Below are 15,190 nucleotides of genomic sequence, written 5' to 3'. Positions count from 1 at the left end.
ACATTAAGCACAATAATGTTTGTGCATAAGCAAGAAAAAAAGCCTAAAACTGAAAAAGCAGGAAAAAGCTATATTGAAAATTTCTATAATGCTTATTACTATTGCAGATGATCAATTTGCATGAAATTGGGCCGGAATGCAGACCAGTCTTTCCAGAAGAAGTGAAACACTTCAAAATTCTCCTGCTGCGTAAGTCCTACTCTCAGAACCCCTGTGAGCTACCTCCTCAAGGCGGTCTTTAATTGCTGCACTACGACGATGAAATTTAGCTCCAGCTGTCTATTTTCCAGATATTCTTTTTGTTCTTCTCTGATCTCTCCGGTTGATCAGAGCGATCAACTTCCGAGTTGGAAGGACGCCCAACTCCAGTAGCACCTCCTCAAATTTTTCGTGGGCATTGTTTAAGCACAGTAGGGCTACTTCTGTAGCCATGCAAAATATTATTTTTTTGGTGGCACAGCAACCAAATCTTGCTGTTGAGACTTAGTCGCGTTTTGGGTTTTGCCATGAACACAGCGAGATAAGAGCTATTCATGCGCCAGCTTCTCATAAACAGGAAGCCGGGCTTTCGGTTCAGCAATACTGGTGAAGATTGAAGAATGAGCTGGTGCCGGCTTGGCCACAGTGCTCGCTTGTGCTTACGCGAAGAAAGCTCACCATCTTAAAGCAAGATTTCTGGTTGTGAGCCTCATTAGTCAAACATGAATGAAAAAATGAAACCTTACTTTTCTAGAATTCTGAACTTGGGTTACAAACGTGAACTTAGGTTCACGTTTGTAACTCGGAGACGATTTCATCTATTTGACATTCTTTAGTAGCATGACCTGCAGTGACCGGCTATACTGTGCGTGAACTGTACTGTGTGTGTTCCACTTTATTCTCTGAGATTTGTCATCTTGCTCTTTCTTTGCTCTTTCCTCCCCTCCTTCCTATGTTCAATTTCTCGGTTTCTGTCTCTTTTCTAAAGGCTGGCAACTGCCCTTCCGGTGGCAGTTGCCAGCCTGCTCCTCGCTTTAACTTTCATGTAAAATGTATATATGTATTCAAACCAAATAATAATAATAATAATAATAATAATAATAATAATAATAATAATAATAATAATAATAATAATAATAATAATAATAATAATAATAATAATAATAATAATAATAATAATAATAATAATAATAATAATAATGCGGCTAACATGCCTCCATTAAACATGTTTTGTCGTCGTCTGGTTGGACAAACGTCTTGATATTTCTTTATACACAAGAATAAAGTGTTGAAGCATAATTTTGCAACCAAAATCTAAAGAAAAGGTATTTTTTAAAGAAAGACAAACATTTTCGACCCACATCTACCCTTAAATCTCATATTTTAGTGATGAAATTGGATTGTTTGTAAGAAGACTATTGGTGTTTGAGACAAACCACCAGTATTTTCTTCCTGAAGAGCAGAGGGAAGTTAAGGCAAGCGAAATGAGGAAAGCCATGTGTGTGCGCGCAGTAACTACTTTTGCTTTCCGCGCGCTATTCAAATAGTACTAAGTTTATTTTGGGAGAGCCTGCGCGGCCGTCTTTCTTGAACTTCATTTCTTTCATCCATCTTCTGGGCATGAAAATGGAAGACTTTTGCATAATTTTGAACTTTCAGATTTTGTAATTACTGGGAAATGTGGTTTTGTCCCTTTATTGTTCAGAAGTTTGCTAAGAACAGATTTAAAGCGTTCTGCTCTTGATAAAGAGGCAACACATTGGATCCCCAGCTTTCGCGCTGCAACCGGCGGGGGACGGGGGGGGAGGGGGGGGGGGAAAAGCTCGTTTTGTGGCCTCAGTTTGTGCTAGAGAACTCCGCTTTGGTAGAAAAATTGGGAGTGAGAGTTTTGGTGCCCGCACCGAGCATGGTGTTACGTTACAAAGCAATCCTGCAGGAAGTACAAAAAAGTACAATTTAACCCCTTTTAGGACACCTTCTGGTTAGTGTAGTCATTCTTTTGTCAAGATATATTCGCCTCACAGCGGCGTACGCCTGGTGTACCAAATTGTTTCGCTAGATCCAAGTCTGGTCCGACCGCTTTCTTTTTAATAAATCTCTTCATCACTCATGCAAGTTCTTTTTCTGTCCCGCGTTTATCTTGCTATATATAATTGAAGTAGCTCGCGCTTGCGGATATCGTTTCTGAGCTGCCCAATTTTGAAATACGCCTTTATGGTTGCAAAAACTTCCAATGTCGCATCACTGAAGCAATCTATCCGACACGCTGTGCTCGAGCCCTGATTCGACGTCACAGTTTCGTGCCTCGCTCCGTACGCATCGTGCGTGTCAGACTTTCTATTCTGGAACTTTAAACATCGAGTGACAACTATTAGGTTCGGAACAGAGTGCAAGGCAGTTAAAAAAGGTAGTTAATCTGACAGGTGTTCGCAGAGGGCTTTAATTGAGTTTCCGTGTAATCCAAACGTGATTGTGTTCTTGTTTATTTCTCTACGCCCAGCAACTTGCACCACAGGCGTGTCCTGTAACTCACCCAAGAATACAGTCCGAATGCTTTGTTTTTGGTCTATGTACCATTGCAGACAACGTTTACGGCACGTGCGGCAACAACTCGTAACAGAATGAGAAACTTGGTGCGCTGTGACAAGCTCATCTGTTGAAAGTTGTGTTAACGCTGCTGTTTTATTTATAAGCACAGTACACTGGGTATATTAGAGGGCGTTCAATTTCTGTTACCCGCCTTGGTTGCTTAGCGGCTCTGGTGTTGCGCTGCTAAACACGAGGTCGCGGGATCAAATCTCGGCCGCGGCGGCCGGATTTAGATGGGGGCGAAATGCAACAACGCCCGTGTCCCGTGCATTGAGGGCACGGTAAAGATCTCCAGGTGGTCGAAAGTCCCTCATTACGGCGAGCCTCATAACTATATTGCAAGTGTCTCAAGAAAAACAGAAACAACGCTACGGCCTCCGTCACCGTGATGTGCATTTTGCGCCCGGCACCCTCGTGTTGCTTTGGTCACCATCGCGTAAAGTTGGCCTTTGTGAAAAACTGCTCTCCTATTACACAGGCCCATATCGCGTGTTCCGCCAAGTGATCGATGTCACCTACGAAATCGTTCTATCCACGCCCACTATACGTCCTCCGCTGTGACCGCCAGTGATACGGTCCACGTCGCCCGACTCAAACCCTACAACTCTCCAAGCGCATTGGATATTTAACAGCACCGTGACGGCGCTTTAGCCGCCGGGGGGGGGGGGGGGGGGGGTAGTGTTACGATATCGAAAGATGTTCAAGAGACGAGCCGCCGCGAGAAAGACGATGAAGTGTGTCTGTGCTCTTGGTGCGAGCGAGTGTGGGCCTGGCTGTCTGGCTCCAGTGTAAATAGCCTGTAAATAGTCTCTTTCGTCTGTGGCCTTCCACACGTAACAGTATTTTGGGTTTGACATGTAAAGCCCCAGAATTTAATTCAACGTAAAATTTCTGTTCATGGTAACGCAGAGAAAAGGTTCTTGGACATGGTCCCGAGTTTGACAATAAAAAAAGGAAGGGAAAAAGAAACTCAAGGTTATTCCCACACTGCACATTCCCGGTGACGTGCCCTTCTCTCTTACAAACCAACAAGCAAACCGCTACCACCGAGGCGGAATCTTTCTCAGGTCAATGACTTTTTTGTTTGTACTATCCGCAACTGCTTTGACAAGAGGTGCAATATTTTATCATAGTTTCACGTGGCCTTACAACGTCACCATCACAGCCCCGTGCTGCTCACAAACATTGATATATTTATATATATATATATACACAGTACCGCGTACATAGATGTTATAATACACTTCAGCGGAAGCATCGTAGGCGAAAGACACCGGACCCACGCGGGGCACTGCAGACGCATTTTATGCTGAGTGGCCTAGAGGCCCGACTGAAATGTGTGACGTCGGGTGCTGGCACAGCGTTTCTGCGCATGGAAGCGCGGTAACGACTTGTGTACGGGATGCACACTGGCTGCTTTTCTTTTACTTGTTGAACTTGCGTGGACAGCGTCACCCAGCCCGGGCCACCATTTGGCGCATGCGTCGCTGGCCGCGCAGTGGAAGGTAATAAAGGCCAGGCGGACATAACGTGCCTAGCGGCTAGGCAGATTATAATGTGCGCCCGCCCTCGTCTTGCTCTGGCTGGAGAATATCAAGAGAACGTACGATAAGCCTTTCCTCTATCTACTCCTCTATGCGAGATTACACCACGGCGAAAGAAGATAAAATATAAGTGGTGGAGGGGGGTGTAAGGAAGAGGCTGCTGACTGCACGAGGTACAGAGAAAAAAGATAAGTAGACTTTCTGTCAACTATTCTTAATTTACATTGGCTGTGTCATTTAGAGAGAGAAACCTTAGGCAAATGTAGAAGTAGCGTTACAATTGTTTTTTTTTTGTCAAGCAAGAAGAAGGCGAATTGGTCACTGTATTAGGTCACGATTACGTGTTTTCGTTCTGGATGATGTGAAAGTAAGAATAAAAATAAAGATCAGTGCAACGCGCTCTATGGTTCCCGTAGATGGAGCGAAATTAGTTTGTTCTGTGAAATGGACTGCCTTCATTACTCAACTCACCCTGGCAAAGCATGCCTACAACGTTGGACGTTTGATTCACCTTTGTAAACGAATTAGACGTGGCGCTGGCCGCAGATACTGTCTTTAGAATCGCAAGGCGAAAACGCAGTTTGCATTAGCACCGGCTATGTGTCAGTTTCTAACGTCACAGTGCAAAAAAGAGTTTGCTATACTCCATGAAAAGTATGCTTCAAGTTTTCTTAATGGAATGGAAACATGAGTATGACGTAAAGACTCCGTCACCTACAATATAGTTACTATATGGAGTGCCTCGACGCTGAAGTGCCTCAATTGCCGGTAAGTCTCGCACCGTCTGCAGCCAACAACACCCTAGTCCTCCTATGATGTGACCCAGTGAATATTTTCCCGCAAAGAAAGAACAGGAAGTCAGAAAACTAGGCGCACTAAACGTAATGTGAAAAGTCTTCGAGAACCTCGCTCGCTTTCCTGTCTCTTTTTTTTTCTTGCATCTCTTGCCCCTTACTCGGCACAGAATGTAGAGAAAAAAAAATGGAGAGAAACGGGAGGGGAAGCTAATCATGCGTAACCGCCACGGGGACTCGTCGTATACTAGTGAAATCAATAAACTCATTTGCACGCAACATTTGACCCACGTTCGTTTAAGAGAAAGTATAAGCAACTTCGTTATTTTCGTATTACGTCCGACACGATTCACGAACATAGCCTGAAAGCTTCCACCTGTGAGAGCTCTCGCATGTGGGAAGTGTCAGTTGTCATGACGACATGCAAGACGCCACAGCCTTTACTTATTATTGCTGAACCTCTCGGAAATTATTACAAAAATTGTAGGGGCTTTCCAGGCAGGCCCACGCATACAAAACATTGCCTGAGAGGCGCAAGAACGAAGCGTTTCGACTACAAGCTGGGCAGAATGTACAGTCGGCCAAAAATATTGTGGATTTTGTTGCTGTAATCTCAGCCTGAAGTGTTATAGGCTACAGCCATGCGTGTCACAGCGAAACTGCATAATGGACTTGAGCGGAAACAGCGCAAAATAGAAGGACGGGAGTAAAGGACACACAACAGCGCTGTTGTCTGTCCTTTCCTCACGTTCTGTTATTTTGCGCTGTTTCCGCTCGAGTCACGCACCAACCAGCGCAAATGCGTACGCTACTGCAATGCATGAGGGAGTTCCACAGCGGTTTTCGGGCGGCGGAGGTGTGGTCTTATCGAGGAGGCACTGGCGTAAAAGAGCCAGTGCAGCATACAGGAACATGCGTCGGATATAACGGATAGTACACTACTACTAAGCGCGGATATACTGAAATGTTTGAAAACACTTGGGACTCGCCGTCGTAGCTCCGTGGCCATGGCGTTGCGCTGCTGGGCACGAGGTCGTGGGTTCGATCCTGGCCGCGGAGGCTGCATTCCGATGGGGGCGGAATGCAAAAATGCTCGTGTACCGTGCATTGCGGTGCACGTTTAAGAACCCCAAGTGGTCAAAATTAACTCGCAGTCCCCCACTACGGCGTGCCTCATAATTGTTGTTTTGGTGCGTAAAACTTCAGAATTTACTTTTTTTTAAATTTATAAGACTTGGGTATCGCGAAAGAATTGCACTGGATTGGGTCTTTCAAAGTCTTGGGTAAATTTCGGCATTGTAAAATCAGAACCCTAGAAAAGGTGTGAGAACCCCCTTAAACAGCTAGCTTCGCTGTCACATGTATGAGTCGCTCGGATTCGAATACATATGCGAATGTCGTTTGTATTAATTCACTATAGCACTGTTTGCTCCCACGTTGCCATGTGACTACCTGGTTATTGAACGCCCCAGTGATCGGTATCAGCATTCAGCTTGTATCGCAAGCACCGCACGCTGCGGTGCAACAGGTTTTCTTTGCGAATGCAGGCACCCGATGTCCTGACGGTGGGATCGGTTGTGCGCCTGTCTCAGAAACTAGAGGATTCAGTTTCAACACTGGCTGATCATTGCCACAGCAACGTAGTCGGTTACATACACTTGCAAATGCTCCCTCTATGGGCGCTACCCCCTGTTACGCGAAATAAATGTTTGGAAGCAGGCTTCTTCTCACAAGTTCCCTTATTGTGGAGAGGGCAGCTTTGACGATCGCTCTTTAGCGAGCTGCGCACGCAAGCACCAAGCGACAGGTTTGGAGGCGTGCTGCAAGTACCAAAATCATGCTATTATTATTATTCAGACGCGCTTACTGTATACGGCTGGCGGTAAAATTCAGGTCTCACATTTATGAAAAAAAATGTGCGCTAGAGGGCTTTCTCGGCGAGCCTACAGATAACGGAACTTTGCTTGATAAACGAAGTGGCGTCCAAGTGTGTGCTGCAGGGCCCCTCGCCTCTCCAACGACGAAGAATTTGCCAACGGCCCTGGTGGCCATATAGCGTAGGCATAGCGTGGACAATGCGGCTTTTCACCTGCAGTTTTAATCTCGTCTTCTTTTTGGCTGACTGTACAACTGGTATAGCATGAGTTGAATGTTATTGCCTAACGCAATTTCAACGCGGCGCATTCATTTGTGTTGTCTGAGGTCAGGACTAAAGAAACTAAATGTAGTAGCACGACTATAATAGCTCCCGGAAGACGAGGCCATGCCGCGAAAAATTCCTAGCGAAAACTGACACTGGCGTATTGCCGTCCTAAGGTTCCTTGCAGCCTTTGACCACTCCAATTTAGTTTGAAGGTACGCCCTTTAGTAGTAGAAAGTGAGCAAAACAGGAAACAATCTCACGTAAGAGCACACCGTGTTCAACCAGCGCTCTTGCACAGGGAACTAATGACAGCCAAAGTTTCGGCACTCGCGAACAAAATGCATATAACCCATGAATATTGACAAATCATAGTGTGCTGGTGTTAAAAAAGCAATGAGTTGTCTTTGCTTCATGACAGCTGTGAACCATACCAGCCTGCTCTAGTTCGCCCAGTGTCGGAACAGCTGAAAGGATGCTTTGAAGTGAAGTACTTTTGCTTTCTTTGGCAGATGCGTCTGCCGGGACTCTGCCCCGAAGCAAATGCAATTAGTGCGGCAGCCTGCATCGATTACATCGTTCTGTGCCAAGCTCTCGGCGAGGCTCGTGTGCACGTGGTTGCCGTGGTTTCGCTCGAGACACTCGGCGCCTCGAAGAACGAGTCCACCGTGAAACAAGATGGCACCTTGCCGAGAAGTTCTGGCCGGCGTTCGGTGGTCCGGTGGCGGCGGCGCGATGAGTGCGCGGGAGCCGCTGTCGATCGGAGTCAAATGGGAGTATCGAGGTGCTCGCACAGCAGGCTCTGGCGTCTCAGGAACTCCTCGTGCAGGCCCAGCTTAGTGAAGTTGTTCTTGATTGGGTGCGGCGAGCCCTTCTGTGTGCGGTTCGACAGCTCGGTGGTCTGGCGCGACGTGCTGCTGTTGTCCTTGTTGCGCAGCAGGCGGTTGGTGGGCGTCGTATGCCAGGACGAGGTGTACTTGAGCATGCGGCGCGTGCAAACGCCCCGCGTGGACAGCAGCGCCGACAGGTCGCGCCGGTACTGTTTGGTCAGGATGGCGTAGAGGAACGGGTTGGCGCACGAGTTGAGGGGGTAGAAGAAGACAAGCAGGATCTTGGACTTTGGCACGTCGATGAGTGGGTAGCCGGCCACGGCCGTCAGCCCAAAGAAAGCGATGGGCGCCCAGCAGGCGAAGTCGGTGAATACGAGCATGGCCATGCGCTTGGCCACCGACGTGTCCTTGTTGCCGCAGTGGGAACGCGGTCGCTGGCCCGATATGGCCAGGTACATCTTGGCGTAGCAGGCGCATATGAGCAGGAAGGCGAGGCCGTTCATCGACAGCAGGGTGAGAAGGTAGAGAAGGTCAGCAACCGTGCTGTTCTCCATGGGAAGGCATATGGACGTCTTGCTGTAGCTGCTGATGCCGAGGAGTGGCAGGGAGGCCGCCAGCAGCGCGTAGCCCCAGCCGCACGCCATGATGCGCGCGGCGGTGCGCAGCCGTAGCCTCCTGTTCAGGTGCACGGCGTACGTGATGGCGTACCAGCGCTCGAGGGTGATCACTGTGAGCGTGTAGATTGAAAGCTCGGACGCGAACACGGTCAGGAAGCCAGCCACTTTGCAGCCGGCACCTGCGTTCAACGAAACGTGCGCATCGTACAGTGACAGCGAATAAACATAGTAAACGATTTTGAATAGCGCAAGGACCAGGGAAGAAAAACAAAACAACGAAAGACGTTGTTTTTTCTTCCCTCATCCTTGTGCTATTCAAAATCTTTTACCATGGTATACCAACAGACCCAAATTGCTGCGGTTGTGAATAAACATAGTTTGAATCGCGCTGGAACACAAATGGCACATAATATGGCAACGCCCAAACAGCACTTCGCTTACCGCTATTACTTTAGCCCAGTGCCTCGGAAATATAAAATTAAGACCGCCTATAGCATATGTATTAAAGGGGCTAATACGCGATGAGCAGGTTATTACGACAGCAATGAAAGCACCTATTTTTTCCCAAAGGGTCGCGTCTTGAAAGCGAAAATGCGCGCGACGATCGTCTTTCCTCGTTTTCTTTCCACGAATTCTTTACACTGGCGTTGCGTATGCGCTTCGCGTGCAAGAAACATTGGTTCTTGTTCTATCGGGTAAGTTGAATTCAGTTCTCTTACTGTACTGCAGACTTTTTGTTGACTATTTACATGGCGGTTGTTTACCCTGAGCTGCATTCAGGCCAGCGTTAGAAAATGAGAGCTGCTCACTGCATACTGAAACGAGACGCCAAAATGGTCTCGGCTTTCCGATGGGACACCGGCTGAAAGGAAGCTGCGTTCCCGCGTTCGTGCAGCCAGCTGCAGCCGCGCGCAGTGCCTAAAAAGTTTGAAAACTGCGCGGTTTTCCGGTGACACGCAAAAGCTTTTGCCACAGCTTAATATTCTGCTGTCTCTAGGGAAGAATGCAACCACCATAAAGAAACGATTAGGGTTGGTGCCACGCTGAATGAATACCGATGATGTGCGGGGTGCAAGTGATAGCGGTAGAGAAGGCGTGCCATCAAAATTCGTTTCAGCGATGAAGCAGTATGAGGAATGACACCGGGGTGTGAGTTTTAGAACCGGCGCGACATTCACCACCCACATTTGAGCTTCGTGAATAGCGTAAACGCGCTGCGTGTTAGCCGAGCCGGCTCTCGTGCTCGCGTGCCGTCAACGCCTAATTAGTGGCACGACCGATGGATGAAGGTCGAGCGTACCGTGCTGCCACAGGATGGCGTGGCTGAAGTACCGGCCGCGCGTGTGCAGGTCCTCGGCGGCGATGACCAGCAGGTAGGCGCCCATGCAGAGGTCGGCGAAGGCGAGGTTGCACATCAGGAACTTGGACACAGTCAGACGACCGCTGAGCAGCACCAGAAGCACGGCCAGGTTTCCGAACACGGCGGCTACAAGCACGAACCAGACGGCTACGCGCAGCACCATGGTGCCCATAACGTCCTCGCATGGATTGAACGCATCCGGCGCCGGAAGACACTGCACCCGCCGGCTGGCTAGCTTGCCGCACGTCACCTGCGATGCACAACACGCCGGTGTTGGTGCCACGTTGGTACCACACTGCACTAGCTGCCGGCACACCGTCGTTGTAGTGTGTACCCGGCCAATATTCAGTGCGGTAGTCTACCGGTGGACATATGGACTTGTCGTATAGTAAGGAAAGTCGCAGGCAATAGGTGTTTTTCAGCGGTTAATTAAGTGGTGTAGTGACAGTAATAGCGGTGCCATTAAAAAAAGGGAGCGAAACGTTGTAGAAGAGAGCACTACTAACAATAAGACAACTAGAAGTGATGTAGCATTAAAAAAATCCGTGTAACATTTAATTACAAAACCATGTTTCAACATGCGAAAGCGGTGAGACCCGCGATAGCAATCTACTACGGAAACGCTTGGTCACTGCCTTCGGTAGTTGGGTAGGTAATTTTGGTGACCAAAGTTAGGACAATGTCTTGAAAACTGACTTTATAACCTTCATGCAGTCGATTTTCTTTCAAAACACTGGAATAGACTTGTCTTTCCTCTGCCCGAAATGTCTCCATTCTCCCATGTCTGGAATTATATTGATGTGACCCAACTCCATGTTAAATATAACGAGTTCTTCAAGGATTCCGGGACCCTGTATTTTTTTACCTCACTTTTCGTACAAAGTAGTATGTGTGGATGTGAGTTGCCCACATGTGCACCCCAGAAACGTACGCTCTATTTCACAAAACAACTGCCCTTTTGAAGGAACGTTACACGCGCTTTATTATTGCAATGTATTTTTTAGATGCTTAACATTACGCTTGAAAGTTAATGCGAGAGGGGAAGAGAGAGAGAAATAGAAAAAAATCTTAAGTGGCACGCAAATATTCTTGCCTATTCTGAGCGCATAGCCTTAGACTGTGCGCTAAGACAGTGCGCTAAGATGTTGAGTGGAGCCAGAAGCGCCATAGGAGTGTCACAGGAGGAGTGTGAGAAAGAAAATCAAGCAAGATAAGAGGGTCATAATGATATTATAGAGGTAAGACTATGAAAAAAAAAAAAACACTTCAACGGCAGGCAACCTAATACAGTGCTTTTCATCGGCAGTGATTCGGGAGAAAATGTTTTCATTTTACGATCATGAAATGTTCGTTTTAGAATTGTTATTCGAATACTGCAAGCTACACAATTTATAAATTATAACGAATCGAAGCTGTCAACATAGGGTATGGCGCTTTGTTCTTGAATACGTATAAAATTTCGTCAATTCTGCTTGAAAACGAAGCTGGCGATATTATGTTTGGCACGCTAACGAGGTAGTAGATGCGAAATTCTAAGAACATTTCCATCGCTTGGGAAAAAAAGAAAGATACTTTTAATTTATTGTATGCGAGGAGATGTTGGTGCATGTTAGACGGCGCCGGCTACTTCTCTTAATTCATAAATAACGTATAAAAATGTCAAACAAAGTATAGAGATAAGCATACAGTAACAACAGTTCTAAAGTTCACTTACACAACAAAAACAATTGTTTCTGATGAGTTCCACAAGCGATCACCTTAAGGTATCGAAATGATGACCCTTTTAAATGGCAGGTATATATTGACATAGAAATGGCAGCTATATATTTCCACCTTTAAACATAACCCCAAAACAATGGTTGGTACTATAGCATCATCCAAGGAAAAAAAATATTGTTTGCACTTCTCGTTATAAGAAAAGAATTTCAGGGTTATGATTTCTTTTGTCGCTGATACGACATAAAGAATATTTTAGGTTCAGATTGTTGGCAATACAATTTAATGTACTACAAGCTACAACACCCCATATGTGCGATTACTCGAGAGTACCACGTCATGTCGCTATGAATCTGGGACAAGGTTCACAAAGCTTTTCTTTCATAAGTTCGGTTTACTATTGGCTGACTGTCTTTGGTAATGATATGTCTGGCATCCGGATTGGCTAAAATTCTTTCTTACGAAAAATTCTAGCGTAAGAAGTTTTTGTGAATTCGGGCCCTGGGGCGCTGTAACGTAAAATGATTCCAAGCTGTTTTGATTCGAATTTCTGCAATCAGCCTCCACGATTGGTCAAAACAATTTCGGGCCACTCCCAACTTCGCCTGTCTGTCACGCGACATCACGAAAACCGTGATAGCTCTTCATCTGATATAACGTTGCACACTGATTATGCATGATTAAACCGCACAAAGGAAAAATAATCATTCCTGATTTGACGCCTTTTCACCATTAGCCCTCTGCTATTGGTCCAATGTTTTCTGGCTACGCCCACTTCGCCTGTCTGTTACGCGACCTTACAAAACTGCGAGAACTCACCACGTCAAAGTTACATGTACGCAAAAATGCATTAATATGCCGAACAAAACTGAAAAATTATCTGAATAGCCACAGACTGCCCCGTTCCGAAAGGAATAGAAGATGGCTGCCCGCCGATCGCTCAGGCCCTCGCTACTCGCACCTGCCAGTGAGCATGTATTTATTTGCGCATGATAAACCTTTTTGCGTGGCAGTAAAACGTTATCGAACCCTTTCGGCATATATAGGACATCGCTTTGCCAACTTTTTCTTGCTGAGGATCCGTGTTAGCGGCATCCTTATCCTTCCGTTGCACGCCGCCGCGATTTTCGACCAGCCACCGCAAGCTAAGTAAGGCGAAGCTGACCAATCGGAGAAGCCGGCACCACCCTCTTCATGCGGTTATCTATTTTCACTGTGCTGGCTTGGTCCCATCGAAACCCTCTCCACTAGAGCGTGCTCCTCGCCTCTTGTCGAAAGCGAACAAAGGTGACCTCCTATAAACTAGGAGAGTGTTTGATTGGGCTATTCAGACAACGCTGCGGGTCACCGCCCGATGCTTGCGTCGTTGGTTACGTAAAGTTGACGTCAGGAGTTTGGAATCAAAACAGTTTGGAATAATTTTACGTTATAGCGCCCCTGGTCACTAAAGGTGATGCCGACTTTGATTTAGATGTTCTAAATGTAGGAGTCAAAATTACGTCGGCGTCACATGGACTCCAAGCGGTGGAAACGAATGCATGCGCATTAGTAAGCCCTAGATTTACACATTTCATATCCGTGAGCACTATACGTCAAAGACAAAAGCACATAAAGAAAAAAAAAGAACGCTGTTGTGTTTCTACGTTTACCACAAGGGTTAAATAGGCTTTAGCAGAATGTACACAATTTCTTGTTTTCTTTTCATCATTCCAAAAGGCTTTCATCAGGTTTCTTTTCACTTTTCGTCATTCATTGCTTTCTGTGGAGCACGAGGGTAAAATTGGGCAAACATCAACAAAATGGTCACGTGGACAGTTCACTACGAAAGTGTTAAGCGACAACTAACAAACACGTCATAAAGCGAATATATTTTGCATATCAAGTCACGTTATTATTGCGATAGCAATTATATGGATACTTCAACCGGATTTCTGTCGTCGGCGTTGCCGTCACCATCGCCGTGAGGTTCCGTATAAAGCCCAAGGGCGATAAAATCGTTGCCGCGCGCCGTATGCGCGAGCGAAAGCGCGCGGGGGACGCGCGCTATCACAGAGAGCGAACGCACGGCGGAAAGGAAACACGACCGTCGCGCGAAAGGCCGTGGGAGTATGAGAGGGAGGGAGGGAGGGAGGGAGGCGGGGCGACGCTGTGCTCCGGCACCAAAGGCGTATCTTGCAACCGGGCGTAAGGGGAACTTGCCACTCAATCTCCCACGTGAAAACAAGAAAGCGGGAAGGCAGCGCGGGATGGAGGGAGGGCGCAGCTTCTACTCTGCCAACAACTGCGATCGTACTTTGCCCGGCTGTGGCGGTCGCCCGCACCGTCTCTTATCTCCACACGGCGCTGATCTTTGTATGCGCTGTGCATTCTCCGCTCAGTTTCCGTCGAAGCGATAGACCGCACGAACCTTCACCCGCTGCGGCGGCTGCGCTTGCTGCCAGTGTTTTGACAGTCGTCTGCGGTCATTCAGTGTGATCTATTCATGTTTGCTTGTGCGCGCTGACGCCACGCTTATTATTTCAGTTAGTGAGCGAATGTGTCCAAGTTTATGCAGCCGATAAAACTACTATCGCTACTCCGAATAGCTCTCTACTAATTTGCTATCGCAATTGATGCTTCGCCTTTCGGGCGAAACTGCGACATTTTTTTCAATAAAACAAGCAAATACACTGACCAAAACAGCTAATACGACATGTAAACACAATCCGCGTCTGTTTAAACACCCGAGTGCGCTGCTTTGGCTGCATTTTTAAATGGTGTAGAGAGGTTGTCCATCGTTTTCCATTGCATGCAATACAATTTGTTCACGCATTGTAGCTGGTGTATTGGCTTGTCGGAAGGATGGGCTACAATAAAATAAGGAAATAAGCATTACTCACCAGCGCGTGGAGAGACCTTGCACTGGCTTATCTTAAAGAGGGGAGCTGAATTGTAACTTCGAAAAGAACCATTACGAAACGTGCGCCCATCAAGCTAGTTTAAAAGAATCGTTTGGTCCTGGTGCTGCTTGCATAGGGAATTTCGCCCATGGATAAGTTTACCGCCACCTAAAGTGCCGCACAGGATAAAGTTGAGCAACAAAGATAGAAATGGGCGCAAGGGTCACTAGACAACTCACTGTGCGACAACGCATGAAATTCTTCGCGTAAGCGGCCCCTAGGAAAGATAGCTACCGTACTGTAATATAAAGCTAATCAACGACAGCCGTAAAAGAAATGTATTTATCGTAACTAGGCTTATTGACCAATGACCGCGTTTCTGTTAGGAGCTTTATCCGCTTGCGAAAGCCAAGTACAGCTAATAAGCAATGAAAAAATAGTGGTTTCTTGTAAAGATCAGTCAAATGAAAACCGTAAGTCGCAATAAAATTCAAATTTCGCGCCATTGTTCTGTGAGCTGATATAAATATTGCTAGCAGTGTAAAACAAGTCCAGAATGTGGCAGAAAACTGCAGTTGAACAAAAGTCACCGTAGTATCATTGTAAAAATGGCCACCTTATACTTGAGGGATGCAACAAAGAACAACTTAATGCTATCAAATTTTTAAAGTGATGAACTGATGCTAATAAAGTAATCGTAGAATAAAAGCTAGTATGTTAAGGCATGTTTGTCACGGGAGCA

At 46.6% G+C, this 15,190-nt stretch overlaps 1 protein-coding gene across 1 annotated transcript in view; it reads right to left on the bottom strand.

The window, feature by feature from the left end:
* Positions 1-3,262: 3,262 nt before the first annotated feature.
* LOC119443058 (follicle-stimulating hormone receptor-like) overlaps positions 3,263-15,190 on the bottom strand; it is a 275,428-nt gene continuing 263,500 nt past the window's right edge. The window contains 2 exon segments of the mRNA XM_049662908.1: positions 3,263-8,672; positions 9,794-10,103. Of these exon segments, the coding sequence (XP_049518865.1) occupies positions 7,813-8,672; positions 9,794-10,103 (1,170 nt within the window). The 3' untranslated portion in view covers positions 3,263-7,812.

This window comes from Dermacentor silvarum, chromosome 1, assembly GCF_013339745.2.
Source record: "Dermacentor silvarum isolate Dsil-2018 chromosome 1, BIME_Dsil_1.4, whole genome shotgun sequence".
NCBI lineage: Eukaryota > Metazoa > Arthropoda > Arachnida > Ixodida > Ixodidae > Dermacentor > Dermacentor silvarum.
This window is presented reverse-complemented; position numbering and strand designations above follow the sequence as displayed.